The sequence below is a fragment of the Gossypium hirsutum genome, chromosome A13 (genome assembly GCF_007990345.1).
Source record: "Gossypium hirsutum isolate 1008001.06 chromosome A13, Gossypium_hirsutum_v2.1, whole genome shotgun sequence".
Taxonomy (NCBI): Eukaryota; Viridiplantae; Streptophyta; class Magnoliopsida; order Malvales; family Malvaceae; genus Gossypium; species Gossypium hirsutum.
In genome coordinates, this window is record NC_053436.1 from 93,956,850 (window position 1) to 93,973,401 (window position 16,552).

Here is a 16,552-nt window from a genome sequence, read left to right on the forward strand (position 1 = left end):
TAATAGATAAAAGTGGACAAATATCAATTCAATGAGCTAAAGTGGTCGATTGACATTTGTATTGCTAGTTAATTCTTGGATTATGGATCTAAATGACTCAAACTCCTAATTGGTCCAATTTTAACTTCTGGTCATCATTTTACCTAATTAGGAGATTTAGTTCAATTTATCTCTTGATCTCACTAAATTAAATCGAGACAATAAAATTGGCTCGCAATAGGTTTATTTTTATTTTGCCATAAGAAATTAAATTTGAGGGATTTGACGCCCATCTTTCATTATTAGCCATGGAGCCAGACTATTAAATGTACCATGATTAAAATCTCAAATTATACCATTACAAAAAATATATTTTAAAATCTTTGTCCAATGATTTATCATATGTGTGTAACTTTCGTAGGATATCTGTAACAGCATGTTTTCAGACATGTCAAAAACAGTTCTATCAAGCAAGTTATTGTTTTGTTATTATTTTAATGTTTATGGGATTATATTAAGGTCGTATTAAAATTTCGTTAAAAATTTTTGATGTTTAACCAGTTAATTATGTAAAAATGACTAAATTATTGTAAAAGGTGTAAAAATTTAGTTCTATTAGTAAAAAGGGCTAAAAGACTATGGAAAGGAAATCTAACGGAATTAAATGGTAATTAGACCATTTAATGAATTAGTTGATAGTTATGGATATGGTTTTGATGAAAATATGATAGATTTTAAAGGTTAAAATAGTAATTTGATAAATAAAATTAAAATAACTAAAGAAATAAGGTCCATCTTCTTCATTTGTTCACATCTCCACCGAAAACCACCATTGAAACAAGCTAGGGCATTCCGTCAAGCTCTTTTGTTTGCATGTAAGTGTATTCAAACCTTGTTTTTAATGATTTTTATGTTTTTAAGTTCGTTTTAGCTTAATTTAGCTAGCCCGGGGGTTAATTTGGAAAATCGTTAAAGGTTAAGGGTCTTTCCATGAATGGTTTTTGAAGTTATTAATAGATTATGAATCTTTATTGAAAACTAAAGAAGTTTTGTTAAGTGATTTTTAATAAATTTTGGAATTAGGGATTAAATTGTTAAAAATATAAATTATAGGTTTTTTTTTTGTGAAATGATGGTAAATATGAGTTGTTCCAAGGTCCCTTGTGATTATGGCTAAGTTGGATTTAAGTTAAGATGGTTAAATTGCAAGATATGAACCTAAGGACTAAATTGTGAAATGTTAAAATGTTAGGGGAAATTGATAATTTTGTATAAATATGAAATATGGATTAAATTGAATATTTTAAGTATTTAATTGATTGAAAATATCTATTTAGATCAAAATAAACCACGTTCGGACCTAGATCGAAGAAAAGCTAAAGTTTCGGATTAGCTCAATCTTACTTCTACACTCTAGTTATCGAGGTAAGTTCGTATGAACTATAAATGATTCATGCTAGTTGAATTGAACGTTCATTATGTTGATTTGATATAAACAAACTTATATATATACAAATGCATCAATGCTATGATGAATTGATGGAAATTGAGTCCCGATTGAACCTTATAAATTCTTAGGATATAAATGACATGTTATTAGGGATTTCATGTTTCAGGTGTTGGTCTTGAATGTCCTACCGATGGCTGAGGTCGTACATTTGTTGCAAATACTCCACAGCTCGTGTGAGCAGCATCATGTAGTTTACATTTTGACCCACAGCTCGTGTGAGCAGCATCATGTAGTTTACATTTTGACCCACAGCTCGTGTTAGCAGACTCATTTCACAGCTCGTGTGAGCATTGATGTAAAGGAAAGATTACAATTATATGTAAAGGCACATTTGGTGTGAGCTTTCCCGAGTATCCGATGTAATTCTAGATGGTTCAATAGGTAAGAAAAGGAAAAGGAAATGGTAAGTAGGCAAATGCAATGAATCATGACATTATGGTAACATTGATGATGTAAAATGTTATGTTTATACATGGTAAACCATATATCTTATGGTTGATTTCATATATATCATGAACAAGTATACTAACTTGTGAGTTTGATGATGTTGTATAAGCTTATACTAAGCTTATGGTATTGGTTTTGGTTTATAATTATTTTATGAATTGTGTTATAGAAATGGTAAGTTATGTTTAAGGTTTATACGAGCTTACTAAGCTCACGTTGCTTACGTAGTTTCTTTTCTTTATTTTCTAGATCATTGGAAGCTCATTTTGGTTGGAAGCTCGTCGGAGACCTATCACACTATCCAATGGTCAATTTGGTAGTTTTTAAGCATTTTGACCAAGATTTATAATAGCATGTATAGGATGTTTTGTTATGATATTTCGAGAATGTGTAAATGGTAATTTGGTATGTTTGTGTCTTGATGTTTATGTATGGTTGATGGACTTGTAATGCTTGTTATGTTAAGTTCCTTTGATCACTTTTAGATAATTGATGTGCATGGTTATAACAGCCTGATTTTTTCAGTTGTGTCTGAAACAGTAGTTTCGAGGCCACCAAATCCGGCGAGTAAGTTCGTAAATATTAATATTTAATTTTTACGAGTTAAATATGATTTTAAAAAGGTTTTTGAATTGGTAATTTGTGTTTTATAATGATTTATTAGGTTAAGTGATTTTAGAAAGTGAGGTATCGGGACCTCTTTTTTGTAAACTGAGCCGTAAATATTTTTATAAATATTTACAGAACGTCATTAAGGTTGTATTAAAGTTTCGTTAAAAATTTTTAACGTTTCGATAGTTAATTAATTAAAAAGGACTAAATTGAAAATTATGCAAAACTTGTTAATTATAATTTTTAAGTGATTAAATGGCTTCATTAATAAATGAGGGAGGACTTAAGAAACATTTATACCAAAATTAAAAAGATGAGGCGGCATATTAAGGAAAAATAATAAAATAAAATGATTCAATGGAAAATTTGTAATTTACTTGAAATAAAAAAACAAACAAATTGAATTTAAAGGTTTTCTAGACATTTCTTCTCCAAATTCAGCCTAAACAGCATAGGAGAGAGAGTTTAAGCTGGTTCTTCATATTTTTGTTTCATGTGAGTTCAATTATTACCTGTTTCTTGTAATTTTTATGTTTTTTAAGATTGTTACAATTAGGTCCAACTAAACCATATCTTTTTTTATTAAAAATTTTGGAAGTTGTCATTGATAAATATTAGATTTTTTTTATGAATAACATGGATTTAGAGCTTTGATTATGTTGTATGATGATTTTATAAAGTAATTTTGTTAAATATTGATTTTAGGATTAAATTGTGAAAAGGTTAAAATATTAGGGTTTGATAGTTAATTTTTGGGTTTTTAGGGGCTATATGAAGGCCTAGAATATTTGGATAGATTATTTATTGAGAAAATTAGTTAATTTGATAGATTAACTAATTAAGGGATTAAATTACAAAAATTGTAAAAGTTTAGGGTAATTATATAAATTCAAAAAATAAAAGGGTATTAATTGTAAAAATGAATTGGAAATGGAATATATGCTAATAAATGAATAATTTTATATTTTAGATCAAGATCCTGTATATACTCGTGAAAAAGGAAAAATAGTAGAATAGTCCCTGAACTTCTACAATTACTACAATCCAATCCAGGTAAGTTCGTATTGTTAAAAATTTAATATTTGTATAAATTGATGAATGGTATTATGTGTTTATTCTATTTTTGGAAATGAATTATTGTTGGAATTATAATATTGAATTGGATATTCGGTTTGAATTGAACACGGTATTTAAGTACATTCGTAATTTGGTGTATGATGGTATTGGAGGGAGATACCAACATTTTACCCAAGTAAACCGGGATTTAGCATTTATTGTGAAATCTCATGTTTTACTTTCTGTTTGGAGTAGTTGGATGGATCAGCTCTTACGAACTTCTGTTCAGCTCTTACAAGCTTCTGTTGGCATATTCAGATGGACCAGCTCTTATGAGTTTCTATTGACGATGTACTCTTATCTGTAAGTTGTTTTTTGAATGGAAAAATTTCGGTAAGCTGATTTATTAAATGAATTTTAAAGAGATGTTATTTATTTTTATATTGATTTGAATACGGATGTATTTATCAATAGAAGTTGTGAATGACAAGAAATTGATAGTGAATGACAAGGAATTGACATGAATGATTTTATTTATTTGACTTGTTATAGTAGGTTCGGTAAGATTTTATTTAACCCGTTAAACTTACTAAGCTTCATTAAGCTTATTTGCATTGTTTAATGTTTTGTAGATTTTTAGAAGGTTGGACGATCAGATCAACGTTCAAGTCACACTATCCAGCTTATCTCGGTAGTTTTTGAAACATTAAATACGGTTTATATGGCATGTATAAGCTTTTGTACGGACTTAGTTAAGGTTTAGCTTATGAAAATATTATGAATAATCCTTTTTTTATATAACCAACTTACATATTGGTATGAAATTAAGGTATGATTGTGATGTTAGTATAAGTGATATATGTATGTATGTAATTGAGTTATAGTGAACTTTAGTAACTTGGTTAGATAAACTAGTTAGGTAAGGTTGGATACTTGGTTGACATTTTTCTAAGTTTTCATTTGAGATGTCTAAGGGTTTATTAGTTGTATGTGGTGATAATACATATTTAAGACTTGATTTTAGCTTGTGTTGAATGCCTTGTTATGGCTTGTTGATGTGCAATTTGTTGAGGCTAGGTTGGTGTCAATCTGGGTGAGAAATGTGGCTTAGAAAATGGCCTATTTTTGTCTACACGGTCATGTGTCTAGCCATGTGTGACACACAGCTGTGACACACAGCTAGGTGACACGACCGTGTGTCCTCTGTATCTTTTAGGAATGCAAGTCAGTATGCTCACACGGCCTAGCACACGAGCGTGTGACTTGGCCATGTGACCTAAGTCAGAGAGTTACACAGGTATGGACATAGGCTGGACACAGCCGTGTGTACCTATTTCGAATGCCCACACGGCCTGAGACATGAGCTTGTCTCCTGACCGTGTAAGTCACACGGTCTGGCTACATGGCCGTGTGACCCCTATAGCTTTAAAATTTTTCTACTTTTTCAGAAAAATTCTTTGAGTACCCGATTTAGTCCCGACTTGCTCCTAACGCGATTTTGGGCCGCGAGGGCTCGTATAAGGGACAAAATGTTTGATTTCAATTAGTTTTTGACATGAAAGTTATATTATATAAAACGTCTGTTTATTTGATTTGTGAACTCCAGTAATGCTCCGTAACCCTGTTCCGACGAAGGATACGGGTTAGGGGTGTTACAATGGTCATACGGTATCTTGATGTTGGCTTGAAAATGGTCTTTTGTGATTTGTTTTAGGTACATAATGGAATTAAGTCTTGGGGTGCATTTGAATGGCATATTGGTTAGGTGAATTATGTTGTTTGAAATGGTATATTTATGTATGTGTGAAAATAAAATAAAATAAAATAAACTAATAAAAAACACACAGATTGTACGTGAAAACCCTTTCGGGAAAAAAACCATGGGTAAAGGAGAAGAAAATTCACTATGTCGAATTCGAATCATTATAAGAGGAATAGACTATATCTATTTATAGGCTTGTAAAGCCATATTCTAAAAGGAGTGTAGTAAGATTGAAACACCTTATTCTAATCAATATAAAATAGATGGAGTTTAATAAGGTTTAAAAAACTTTATTCTAAAATAAAATAAAAGAAGTGTAATTCTATATAGATTTTACTTTTATTTTATTTTGCCACTTTATTTTATTTAAATAAGGATTCGAGTCACTTAATTCTAACAATCTCCACCTTGACACAAATTCTCAATGAACAAGTTCTTCATCGCGAACTCTTAACGAACAAGTTCTCCACCTCTTCCATAAAACCCCTTAAAGGTTTAACTTCAACGATGAACACCAACCAAGTCTAAGAAATGCTCAAACTTGGTTATAGGAAGTGACTTACTCATCATATCTACAAGATTTTCATGAGTACTAATTTTGCTCACAACAATATCACCACGAGCAATAATATCACGAACAAAATGATACCGAACATTAATATATTTTGTTCTCTCATGAAACATTTGATCTTTTGTAAAGAAGATTACACTCTAACTATCACAAAATACTGTACTGGTTTGAAGGTCTTCATTGAGTTTACTAAAAAGTCCCTTCAAGCAAATAGCTTCTTTACAAGCCTCAATAATCGCCATGTACTCAGCTTCAGTGGTAACAAAGCGACTGTAGTTTGCAAAGTGGCTTTCCAACTGATTGCACAACCTCCGATTGTAAAGACATAACCTGTGAGAGATCTTCTTCTATCAAGGTCTCCAGCAAAATTAGCATCAACATACCCAATAACTCCATCTCTAGTTCTTCCAAATTGTAAGCAAACATCAGTAGTACCTCGTAAGTATCTTAAAACCCACTGAACTGCTTTCCAATGTTCTTTACTGGGATTCACCATGTATCTGCTAACTGCTCTGACTGCATATGATAAATTTGGACGTGAATAAACCATAGCATACATGAGAGACCTTATTGCACTAGAGTATGAAACATGTGACATATACTCAATCTCATCATCTGATTGTGGAGATAAAGCCGATGAAAGTCTGAAATGGGCTACTAAAGGAGTACTAACAGGCTTAGCACTCTGCATATTAAACCTGCAAAGAACTTTCTCAATGTACTCCTTCTGAATTAAGTACAATTTACTTGCTTTCTATCTCTAAAAATCTCCATACCAAGTATCTTCTTTGCTAGTTCCAAATCTTTCATCTCAAATTCTTCACTTAGTTGAGCTTTGACCTTTCTTATCTTCATTTATCTTTTACTGCTATCAATATGTCATCAACATAAAGAAGTAGATATACAAAAAAACCATCACTGTTTTTCTTAAAGTAAACACAACTATCAAAACTACTTCTTTTGAAATCATGAGAAGTCATAAAGGAATCAAACCTCTTGTACCACTTTCTTGGTGACTATTTCAAACCGTAAAGGGACTTTTTCAGCAAGCAAACATAGTCCTCTTTTTCTGAGACTGTAAAACCCTCTGGTTGTTGCATGTAAATATCCTCCTCAAGTTTTCCATGTAAAAATGTAATTTTTACATCTAACTCCTCAAGCTCCAAATCATGCATGACCACAATACCAAGTAAAGCTCGAATCGAACTACGCTTCACAATTGGGGAGAACAAATCTGTAAACTCCACTCTTGAAATTTGACTGTAACCCTTTGCAACAAGCCTTGCTTTATATCTTGGTTCTTCAACTCCTAGAGTCCCTTCTTTCTTTTTAAACACCCATTTACAACGAACAGCCTTTTTACCTTTAGGAAGTTTCACAAGATCTCATGTTCTGTAATTTCATCTCCTCTTGCATAGCAAACATTCACTTTTCTGAGTCTTCATAACTAACCGCCTTAGAATAATTAGATGGCTCTTGGTTTCCATCTATATCTTCAGTCACATTTAAAGCATAAGCTACTAGATCAGCCTCGGCATACTTCTTTGGAAGTTTAATTTCTCTTCTAGTTCTGTTTTTGGCGATAGAGTATTGTGGTGAAGAAGCAACTCTATTCTCAATTTTTGTACTGGCTTGAGGAGTCGACTCTGTATTAATTTGATGCTCCAACTGCTTTTGATTTTCTTTATTGGAAGAATCTTTAAGAGATAAGTTAGGTAGCATAGTAATTTCATCAAAAACAACATCTCTGCTAATCACAACTTTTCTATTTTAAGGACATCATAACTTAGACTATTTTACACCAGCTTTATAACCAAGAAAAACACATTTAATGGATCTCAGTTCCAATTTTTCATTATCAACATGAGCATACGCAGGACACCCAAAGATTTTTAAATCAAAATAATTAGCAGGATTACCAGACCATGTCTCTTGTGGAGTCTTTTTCTCAATGGTAACGAATGGAGATCGGTTGATCAAAAAAATGCAGTAGAGGTTGTTTCTGCCCAAATGACTTTGGTAAGTTGGCATTTGACATTATACATCGAACCTTCTCCATGATCGTTCTGTTCATTCTTTCTGTAACGCCATTTTGCTGTGGAGTTTGACAAACTGTCAAGTGTCTCATAATCCCTTCTAACTTGTACAGTCTATTAAACTCATCAGAACAGAACTCTAAGCCATTATCTGTGTGGAGATATTTTATTTGTTTTCCTATATGTTTTTCAATCATAATTTTCCAAGACTTAAATACGAAAAACACATCGCTTTTCTGCTTTAGGAATAACACCCAAACTTTTCTAGAAAAAGCATCAATAAAAGTTAGCATATAATTAGCTCCACCTTTCGAAGGCACTATAGATGGCCCCCACAGATCAGAATGAGTATACTCCAATGTTCCCTTCGTGTTATGGATTCCTCTAGTGAATCGAACTCTCTTTTGCTTCCCAAAAACACAGTGCTCACAGAACTTCAGTTTGCAAATTCATTGCCTATCAAGAAGTCATCCTTTGCTCAATTTTACCATGCCATTCTCACTCATATGCCCTAGGCGCATATGCCAAAGTTTAGCAATATCATTATCTGACAAGGAAGAGGAAGCGACAGCTGTATCACCAGTAATAGTAAAACCTTGCAAAACATATAACTTGGCAGTCTTTCTCTGCCCTTTCATCACAACAAAGGAACCTTTGAAAATCTTTAAAACCTTACTTTCAGCTTTGTATCTGTACCCTTTTGCATCAAAAGTACTCAAAGAAATTAAATTTCTCTTCAATTCTAGAACATGTCGTACGTCACTAAGTGTTCTGAAAACTCCATCAAACATTTTAACTTTAATTGTTCCAACACCTGCGATTTTACAGAAAGTCTTTTTTCCCATCAAAACAACACCTTCAGACACTATTTTGTTAGTTGTAAACCAATCCCGATTGGGACTCATATGGAAGGTGCAGCCTGAATCAAGTATCCACTCATTGCTCACTTTAGAATTGTTGACAGAAGCGACTAGAAGTTCACCATCGCTGTAATCTTCTGCAACATCAGCTTCATCGAAATTTTCTGATTGTTTTCTCTTTTGATTCTCAACCTCCCTTTTAATTTTGTTCTGTAGCTTATAGCACTTAAATTTAATGTGCCCTTTCTTCTTGTAGAAGTTACAAGTTTTACCTCTGTTTGAAGACTTCGATCTACCTTTAGATTTACAGCAAGGATTTTGTTCTTATGTCCTTCCACGATCATCATCAGCATTCCGATCTTGTCTCTCACAAACAATGAAACCCTCTCCCTAAGAGTCGGGTTTAACCAAAATATGTTTCATCTTATCATACGAGGTCAATGAATCATAAACCTTATCAACTGTGAGAGACTCGCGGCTATATAAAATCGTGTCTCTAAAGGTTGAATAAGACGGTGGCAATGAACAAAGTAAAATCAACCTTAGATCTTCCTTTTCATACTGAAACTCCATGGCCTCTAAATTTGAGAAAATTTCTTTAAACACTGTTAAGTTTTGGTGTACAAACGCACCTTCCTCCAAACGATGAGCATAAAGAAGTTGCTTCATATGCAACTTGCTTGTTAGAGTTTTCGACATACATATTTGTTCTAGCCTTTTCCATAATACAATGGCGGTCTTCTCCTTCATCACATCCTACAAAATTTCATTGGACAAATGTAGATGTAATTGTGTTAACGCCTTTCGATCCTTACACTTCTTCTCTTCATTTATTAATGTAGAAAGCATCTTATCTATCCCTGGCAGGGCATATTCTAGATCCATCTGCAGCATCTTATCTATCCCTAGCAGGGCATCCTCTAGATCCATCTGCACAAGAACTGCTTGCATCTTTATCTGCCACAAAGAAAATCTGGTGTTGTGATCCAACAGTGAAATTTCATACTTCAAAGATGCCATTACCGTGATCAAGATAAATAACCTGGAAGCTTTGATATCAATTTGTGAAAATAAAATAAAATAAAATAATAATGAATACAAAGATTTTACGTGAAAACTTTTTCAGGAAAAAACCACGAGTAGAGGAGAAGAAAATTCACTATGTCGAATTCGAATCATTACAAGAGGAATAGACTATGTCTATTTATAGGCTTGTAAAGCCATATTCTAATAGGAGTGTAGTAAGATTGAAACACCTTATTCTAATCAATATAAAATAGATGGAGTTTTTAATAAGGTTTAAAAAACCTTATTCTAAAATAAAATAAAAGAAGTGTAGTTCTATATAGATTTTACTTTTATTTTATTTTACCACTGTATTTTATTTAAATAAGGATTCGAGCCACTTAATTCTAACAGTATGTTTGGATGATATTTGAACCCCTTGCTTGTGTGCCCAAATGGTAAGAATGGTTAGGTAAGAAATGGTTTTGAAGTGGCTTGATTTTAGGTAAATTTTGGGTTCACATGGCCTAGAACACGAGCTGTCACACGGCCGTGTGAGGAACACGGTCTGGCGACACGGCCGTATTTCATATAAGGATCACTTAGGGTTCAAGTTAGTGAGTCACGGCCTGGCACACGGGCGTGTAACACGGGCGTGTAACATAGCCGTATGACCTTACTTAGTGAGTTACAAGGGTGAAGACAGGGGTTGGGACACAGTCGTGTGTCCCTTGTTCGAAAGTTACACTGCTTGGGGCTATGTCACACGGCCGTGTGATCCCTGTTTTTTAATTTTTACAAAATTTTCCTAAACTTTCCAATTTGTTTCAAATTAGTCCTGAATTGTTTCCAAGCTATTTCTTAGGCCTCGAAGGCTCGATTTAGGGACGAAATGTATGATATTGAATGGTTTATGATATATTTATGTTATTAAATGTTATGATGTTTTAATATTTCTAATTGTACAATAATGCTCTGTAACCCTAATCCAGCGACGGAAACGGGTAAGGGGTATGTTACATATCCATGAACTTTTATGGGTAATTTATAATTTCTATTGATTAGGGAGAAATTATAGTATGACCACTTCGTTCGAGTAATTATAGTATGACCACTTCGTTCGAGTCAACAACCCAACCTAGAAAAGAGAATAAGGAGATCATGCTTCTTATAATTGAGGAACTATTTCACCTAAAGGAATCACCTTCAGACATTGTATGATCATCATACTCAACACTTATCTCTTGTATGGGCAACATGTAGGCAACACTCCAAATCATATTGAATCCACTTGAGATTTCAAAACAAAACAACTAGCACTGTGATTACATCCAAATACACATGCAGGAAACCCACCAAGCCTTAGTTACTCCTCAAAACACATGTTTGGAGAAGCAAATAAATCTTCTCCACTTGATGAAATTACTTTAAAATACTTTCAAAGTATCCAAAGAATCTTCTATGCTTCTCTTAAGTCATCAAAACAATCTTAAACAATGCCATTCGAATCCAACCTCTCCCTCCCCGTTATGTAATAAATACTAGAAAAATAAGAAAATGGACAATTTCCCTTTTTTATTTGGGAGGGGTGGGGGGAGGAGGGCTACTTTTTTATTTAACGGAAAGGAAATGCCCCTAATAATGTGCTAAACGACGCTGAGGTTACTTTGGCTCTACGCTGTCGTTTAATTCCCCAATTCAACAATCAAAATTTCAATCAAATTCAGGAAATTTCAATTTTTGTTTTGTTACTTATATTCAATCCAATCTCCCTCTCTTGACCCGATCTTTCAAGCTTTTCGTTTTCTTTGGGGTTTGATTAGCTGCTCATTCAATTTCACTTCTCCTCGTTGTAAGTTACTGATGAATTTCGTTTATTTTTCATTAAATTCTCATTTTATGCTATGGGTCATTGTTTAATTTCATCGGAATTTGGGAATTTATTGCTGGGTTTTGCTTCCAGTTTCCCTCTGTGTCTTTTATTTATTCTATTGAGGTTAATTCGATTGCTAAGTTTTTCATTTCTTTTATATAAATATTCATCCAGCTGTGAATAATTGGGAGCATACCCTGTTCGAAAAAGGGTTTTTTTTCTTAAAGTTTAATTAAGGTCTCTTAAGAACCCATTACATATAGATTTTTCTTTGAATTCGACTTATTTTAGCATGATCTAAAGGAAAAGCGGAATTCTGTCGATGGCCCTAAGTAAAGTTAATTTTACAAGGTGAACAATTGGGCATAATTTGATTGCTTAATTCTTTTTGGATTTTATTGATATTTATCCTGTTTTCAATAGAAGATCATATCTAGTTGTAGAAGAAATTTTTACTTTTTTTCTTGCGAGTAATGCTCTAATTCTTCAACAGAAGCCGTTGAAGGGATAAAATAAAAGGGAAAGGTTCTTCTCATAATCATTCCTGGTTAATTTTGAAAGCTCAATTCAGCTTCTGTTAGCTCTTATTTGTTGTTCTTTCATTCTCTGATTGTGTGTATACTTTATGCTTTTTTGGTCCTTTAAATAATCTTTTAACCTGATTACCATTCAAGGTCAATGGCAGCTTCATCAGACCCTTGGATAAAAGAATATAACGAAGCAGTAAAAATTGCTGATGATATCAATGGCATGATATCTGAAAGAATTTCCTTGCCTGCATCCGGACCAGAAACTCAGCGTCATGCATCGGCTATAAGAAGAAAGATTACGATTTTAGGGACTAGACTTGATGGATTGCAGTCCCTTATGTCTAGACCTACTGGGAAGCCCTTGTAAGTCATCTTCATTGAGGTGCATTTGATTTTGATCATATGACCTCTGGGGTTTTAATATGTCAATTTGATGTTCTTTGCAAATTGAATATGCTATAGTATGAGGAATAAACTGTCTTTTTGTCAATGCTTCATATTTTTGGTCACAGAACAGAGAAGGAGATGAACCGTCGCAAGGATATGGTTGCAAATTTGAGATCAAAAGCAAATCAGATGGCTTCTGCATTCAATATGTCAAATTTTGCGAACCGAGATAGCCTGTTGGGGCCAGAAACGAAGGAAGATGCCATGAGTAGAACAGTAGGTTTGGATAACTCTGGCCTTGTTGGTCTTCAGCGACAAATAATGAAAGGCAAGTATTTTAGTTTCAAATGGCATCCCTGCTAATTTGTGAAGTGGCTTTAGTTCCTTTACTTATGAAGGTGTCTTTTTGAAGCAGAGCAAGATGAGGGTCTTGAGAAGTTGGAGGAGACAGTTACAAGTACAAAGCATATTGCATTGGCAGTCAATGAAGAACTTGATCTGCATACCAGACTCATCGTATTTTACTGTTTTTTCCCTCTATACTCTTTTGCCTCTAAAATAAGTGCTTAGTGAAGATTACTCATCTTTTGTGAATTTTACATTATATGTCTACTCCCTCTATGCAGGATGACCTGGACCAACATGTGGATGTTACCGATTCTCGCCTACGGGTAAAACACTTATAATTAATTAACATTTTAAATGCACAGCAGAATATCTTCCTTTTCTTTTTGTATGAAACAAAATCCAATGACTGCTGTTTAATATATTTATCCGGTACCCCTACTAGAAATAGGCATTCCTGTAAAGTGGTATGCGTCTCTTTTTTTTTTTTTTTTTTCACTTCATGGTAATGAATTTAAGCCTCAGAATCTACCAAACATGTCATTTGGTGGGAAATCTTTGGTGATGAATCTCGTCAGGGAGGAATGATAGAATTCATGGTCATTCAAGCTGTGTGTTTGAATAGATAAAGATCTCCTCAAGTAAACTAAGAATTAGATGACTTTTAACCACTGAATTATGTTAGAACCAATCTGTTTGTGTAGCATTCTTTGACTACTGTGACTTGAAGCAAATTAAAGCAAGATGGAATGTCTGATAATGTTAAGAGTTTCAGTCCGAGGTGTGAGAAATGATGGATTACTTGCAATTTGCTTGTTCAAATGGATTCTTGTTTTTCCTTGCTGCTTAAAGTCTAGAGAAGTTTAACTTTCTAGCTCTTTAACACTATACAGTATACACGAGTTTCCTAACAAAATGAAATTATACAATAATGGTGGATTCTAAGAATTATGTGTTCTTTGATAACAGAGAGTGCAGAAAAACCTGGCAATTTTGAACAAGCGAACAAAAGGTGGTTGTTCCTGTATGTGCATGCTATTAGCTGTTATCGGTATCGTGATTCTGGTTGTTGCCATTTACCTTCTGATCAAATACTTGTAATACCCCAACGATTGCAAACAAAACAAGCTAGCCATTGTTGTATGTGGGTGTCGTCTGTGGAATTGGTTTTCAGTTATTGCCTCCATGTTGGGAACTTCTTATTTGGCTTTGTCCCACTCCTTTTCCTTCTATTTTTTTCGTGCTTTGTGTGAAGAAGCTGAGCCGCACGAAATACGTAAATTTACAAGTAATTTTAGTATTGTAGACAAATTTTAACTATCAATCTTATGCTCTTCCTTCTGTTGTTGAATCTAAAGCATTGCCTGCCTCAGCCTGCAATATGGGCGGGGCTTAGCTCTATGCTGGATCTAGATTGGCCTTAAAACAAGTACAGTAGGTTTAACTGAACATCTCCAACAACAATGTAGAACTTCTCTAGCAACGTTGGATTTGCTCGTATGATGTTGTTTGAATGTATCATTATAGTCCATCTATATTTAATGAAATGATTAGAATTGTTCATGGGTCAGGTTTGGGTCGGGCCTATACATGATATTAACACACTTTATATTTATCCAAATTCACCTTGGCTCAAAATATGGGTGTAAAATTTTATTCAAGTCTATCTATATTTATAAATGATTAATCCAAACCTATTTTAATTTTACTCGTATAATTTTTTTTTAAATTTTAAAAAATATATATTTATATTCTTTTAATTTAATATTTAATATTTTTATAATTTTATTTATTGAAATTATATATATAGTCATGTTAACATTTTTTTAATGTTTACATCATATTGATTTATTTTTTGTGTTATAAATTCAATAATATATAATGTAAATGCCCAAATTTTACCGGGCTCAATAAGCTTGAATCAGACAAAAGCAAAGACAAGCAAAAAATAAATGATTAAATGTCTACAAGACCAAATTACATAACCCAAATTTAAAACCCAATAGCCCAGCTACAAGCCCATTTACAAAATAACCTAACCCAAATACCCCTGGCCCAAATGGCCCAAAACTTAAACAAACCTCAGTCAACTAAGAACCCTAGCAGCAAGGAGCGCCGCAGCCCTAGCCTCCAGCGCGCCTCCTTACAACCCCCTGCACGCCTCGGTACGCCACCCTCGTGCCTCCACGTCGCCTTTCGTACCTGCAAGAGAAGACAAAAACAGCAGCAAGAGTAGCAGCCAATGAAAATATTTCTGTATTTTCTCTTCTTTTGATTATTCGGCTATAAAGCCATGGGGGGAATCGATTGCAAGGGTCTTCTTCCTTTTTTTTTACATATACACGCACAATATACGCAAATTGAATACAAAAAAAGGTCATCAAAACCTTGAAAGGTGATTTTTGAGTGCCATATAGATTCTTGCTTTTCAATCTGTTTTTCTTAGTTTTTCTTGACCTTGCATGTGATTTTAACATAAGAAAATAAAAAGAAAAGGAGGGTTTACCTTTGCGAAAACGCCATCGGGGTCCTTCTCCTTCGTCGAAGTCGAAGCTGAGATGGGATCTCGGGGTTGAAATCGGCCCTGAATCATGGCTTAAGCGGAGATAGGAGGGGCCCTCACACTATCCACCGATTATAATGGTGGAGTGGTGGTCAAACGGTGGGGAACCGAAGAGGAAGAGGCCCTAGGTTTTTTTTCGTTCTTCTTTTCTTTAAAAATGGTTTAAGTGCTCAGATTTTTAAGTTTTTTTTCTTTTTATATATATCATAAAACGGCGTCGTTTTAAGTTGTGAATATTGGCTTTGAAACGGCATCGTTTCACCATGCAACCCGATGACCCGACCCAGATGCAATCAGATCCGCGTGTTTTGGGTCTTTGAGGGTTATTTGCTTGATCAGTCCTTCTTTTTTTGCGCTGCCATTCAATTACATGTTATTTGTTTATTTCATTTTTAATTTAGCTTGGCAATTTGCGCATATTCATAATCGGATCCGCGCCCCAGCACAGTGTTTTGGGGATCTGGAATATTTCCAACTTTAGCCCCTATATATTTGCATAATTATGCGATGGTCCTTATTTTAATTTCAAAAAAATCATTTCATTTATAATTTATCCCTCTTGCTTTAATCTTTTTTTAATTAGGTTTTTTTATCATCATCTTTATTCATTGCACATTCATTTTCTTTTTAATGTTTGATTATTTGTTTTCATATTTTGAGTTGCTTTGATAACTGAATTTTGTTTTTAAAAGTCATTATTGTAATATATTTTTTTCTCTTCTTTTGTTTATCATATTATTTTGACATTTTGTATACTATTTTATATTTATAATTTGTACTAAAGTTCATTTTAGCTTGTATATGTTATTAATTTTATGTTATTTTATACATATAACCTCTTTTGAACCTATTCACATTTTCTAATATATATTCTTAAAAGGAAAATCCATATATATTCTATGTACTATTCAAACTATTAATATTCATATATTTGGTATATATATTAATCTATACATTATTAAACCCATATGTTCTTGTTATTTTAATATGTTTTGTATACACGTTTCCATATCGTT

General features: G+C 33.4%; 1 protein-coding gene and 1 long non-coding RNA gene across 2 annotated transcripts; one reads left to right on the forward strand and one right to left on the reverse strand.

Annotated features, from left to right (window-relative positions):
* Nucleotides 1-11,304: 11,304 nt before the first annotated feature.
* LOC107895220 (syntaxin-51) lies at nt 11,305-14,324 on the forward strand. Its single transcript, XM_016820487.2, has 6 exons — nt 11,305-11,690; nt 12,386-12,604; nt 12,754-12,956; nt 13,044-13,144; nt 13,255-13,299; nt 13,943-14,324. The coding sequence occupies exons 2-6, from the start codon at nt 12,390-12,392 to the stop codon at nt 14,072-14,074; spliced, it is 696 nt and encodes a 231-aa protein (XP_016675976.1). The 5' UTR covers nt 11,305-11,690; nt 12,386-12,389; the 3' UTR covers nt 14,075-14,324.
* Nucleotides 14,325-14,901: 577 nt separating this feature from the next.
* LOC107895219 (uncharacterized) lies at nt 14,902-16,121 on the reverse strand. The gene is made up of 2 exons (XR_001683459.2): nt 15,480-16,121; nt 14,902-15,175 (listed from the first exon to the last, which is right to left on the reverse strand). It is a non-coding gene; the product is annotated as an uncharacterized lncRNA (long non-coding RNA).
* Nucleotides 16,122-16,552: the final 431 nt, after the last annotated feature.

What these genes read in the sequence shown, in the direction of transcription:
- LOC107895220 (XM_016820487.2), top strand. Translation starts at nt 12,390, where the DNA reads ATGGCAGCTTCATCAGACCCTTGGATAAAAGAATATAACGAAGCAGTA. An exon ending in TCAGCGACAAATAATGAAAG is followed by an intron (nt 12,957 to 13,043) that starts GCAAGTATTTTA and finishes TTTTTGAAGCAG; the next exon opens with AGCAAGATGAGGGTCTTGAG. An exon ending in ATCTGCATACCAGACTCATC is followed by an intron (nt 13,145 to 13,254) that starts GTATTTTACTGT and finishes CCCTCTATGCAG; the next exon opens with GATGACCTGGACCAACATGT.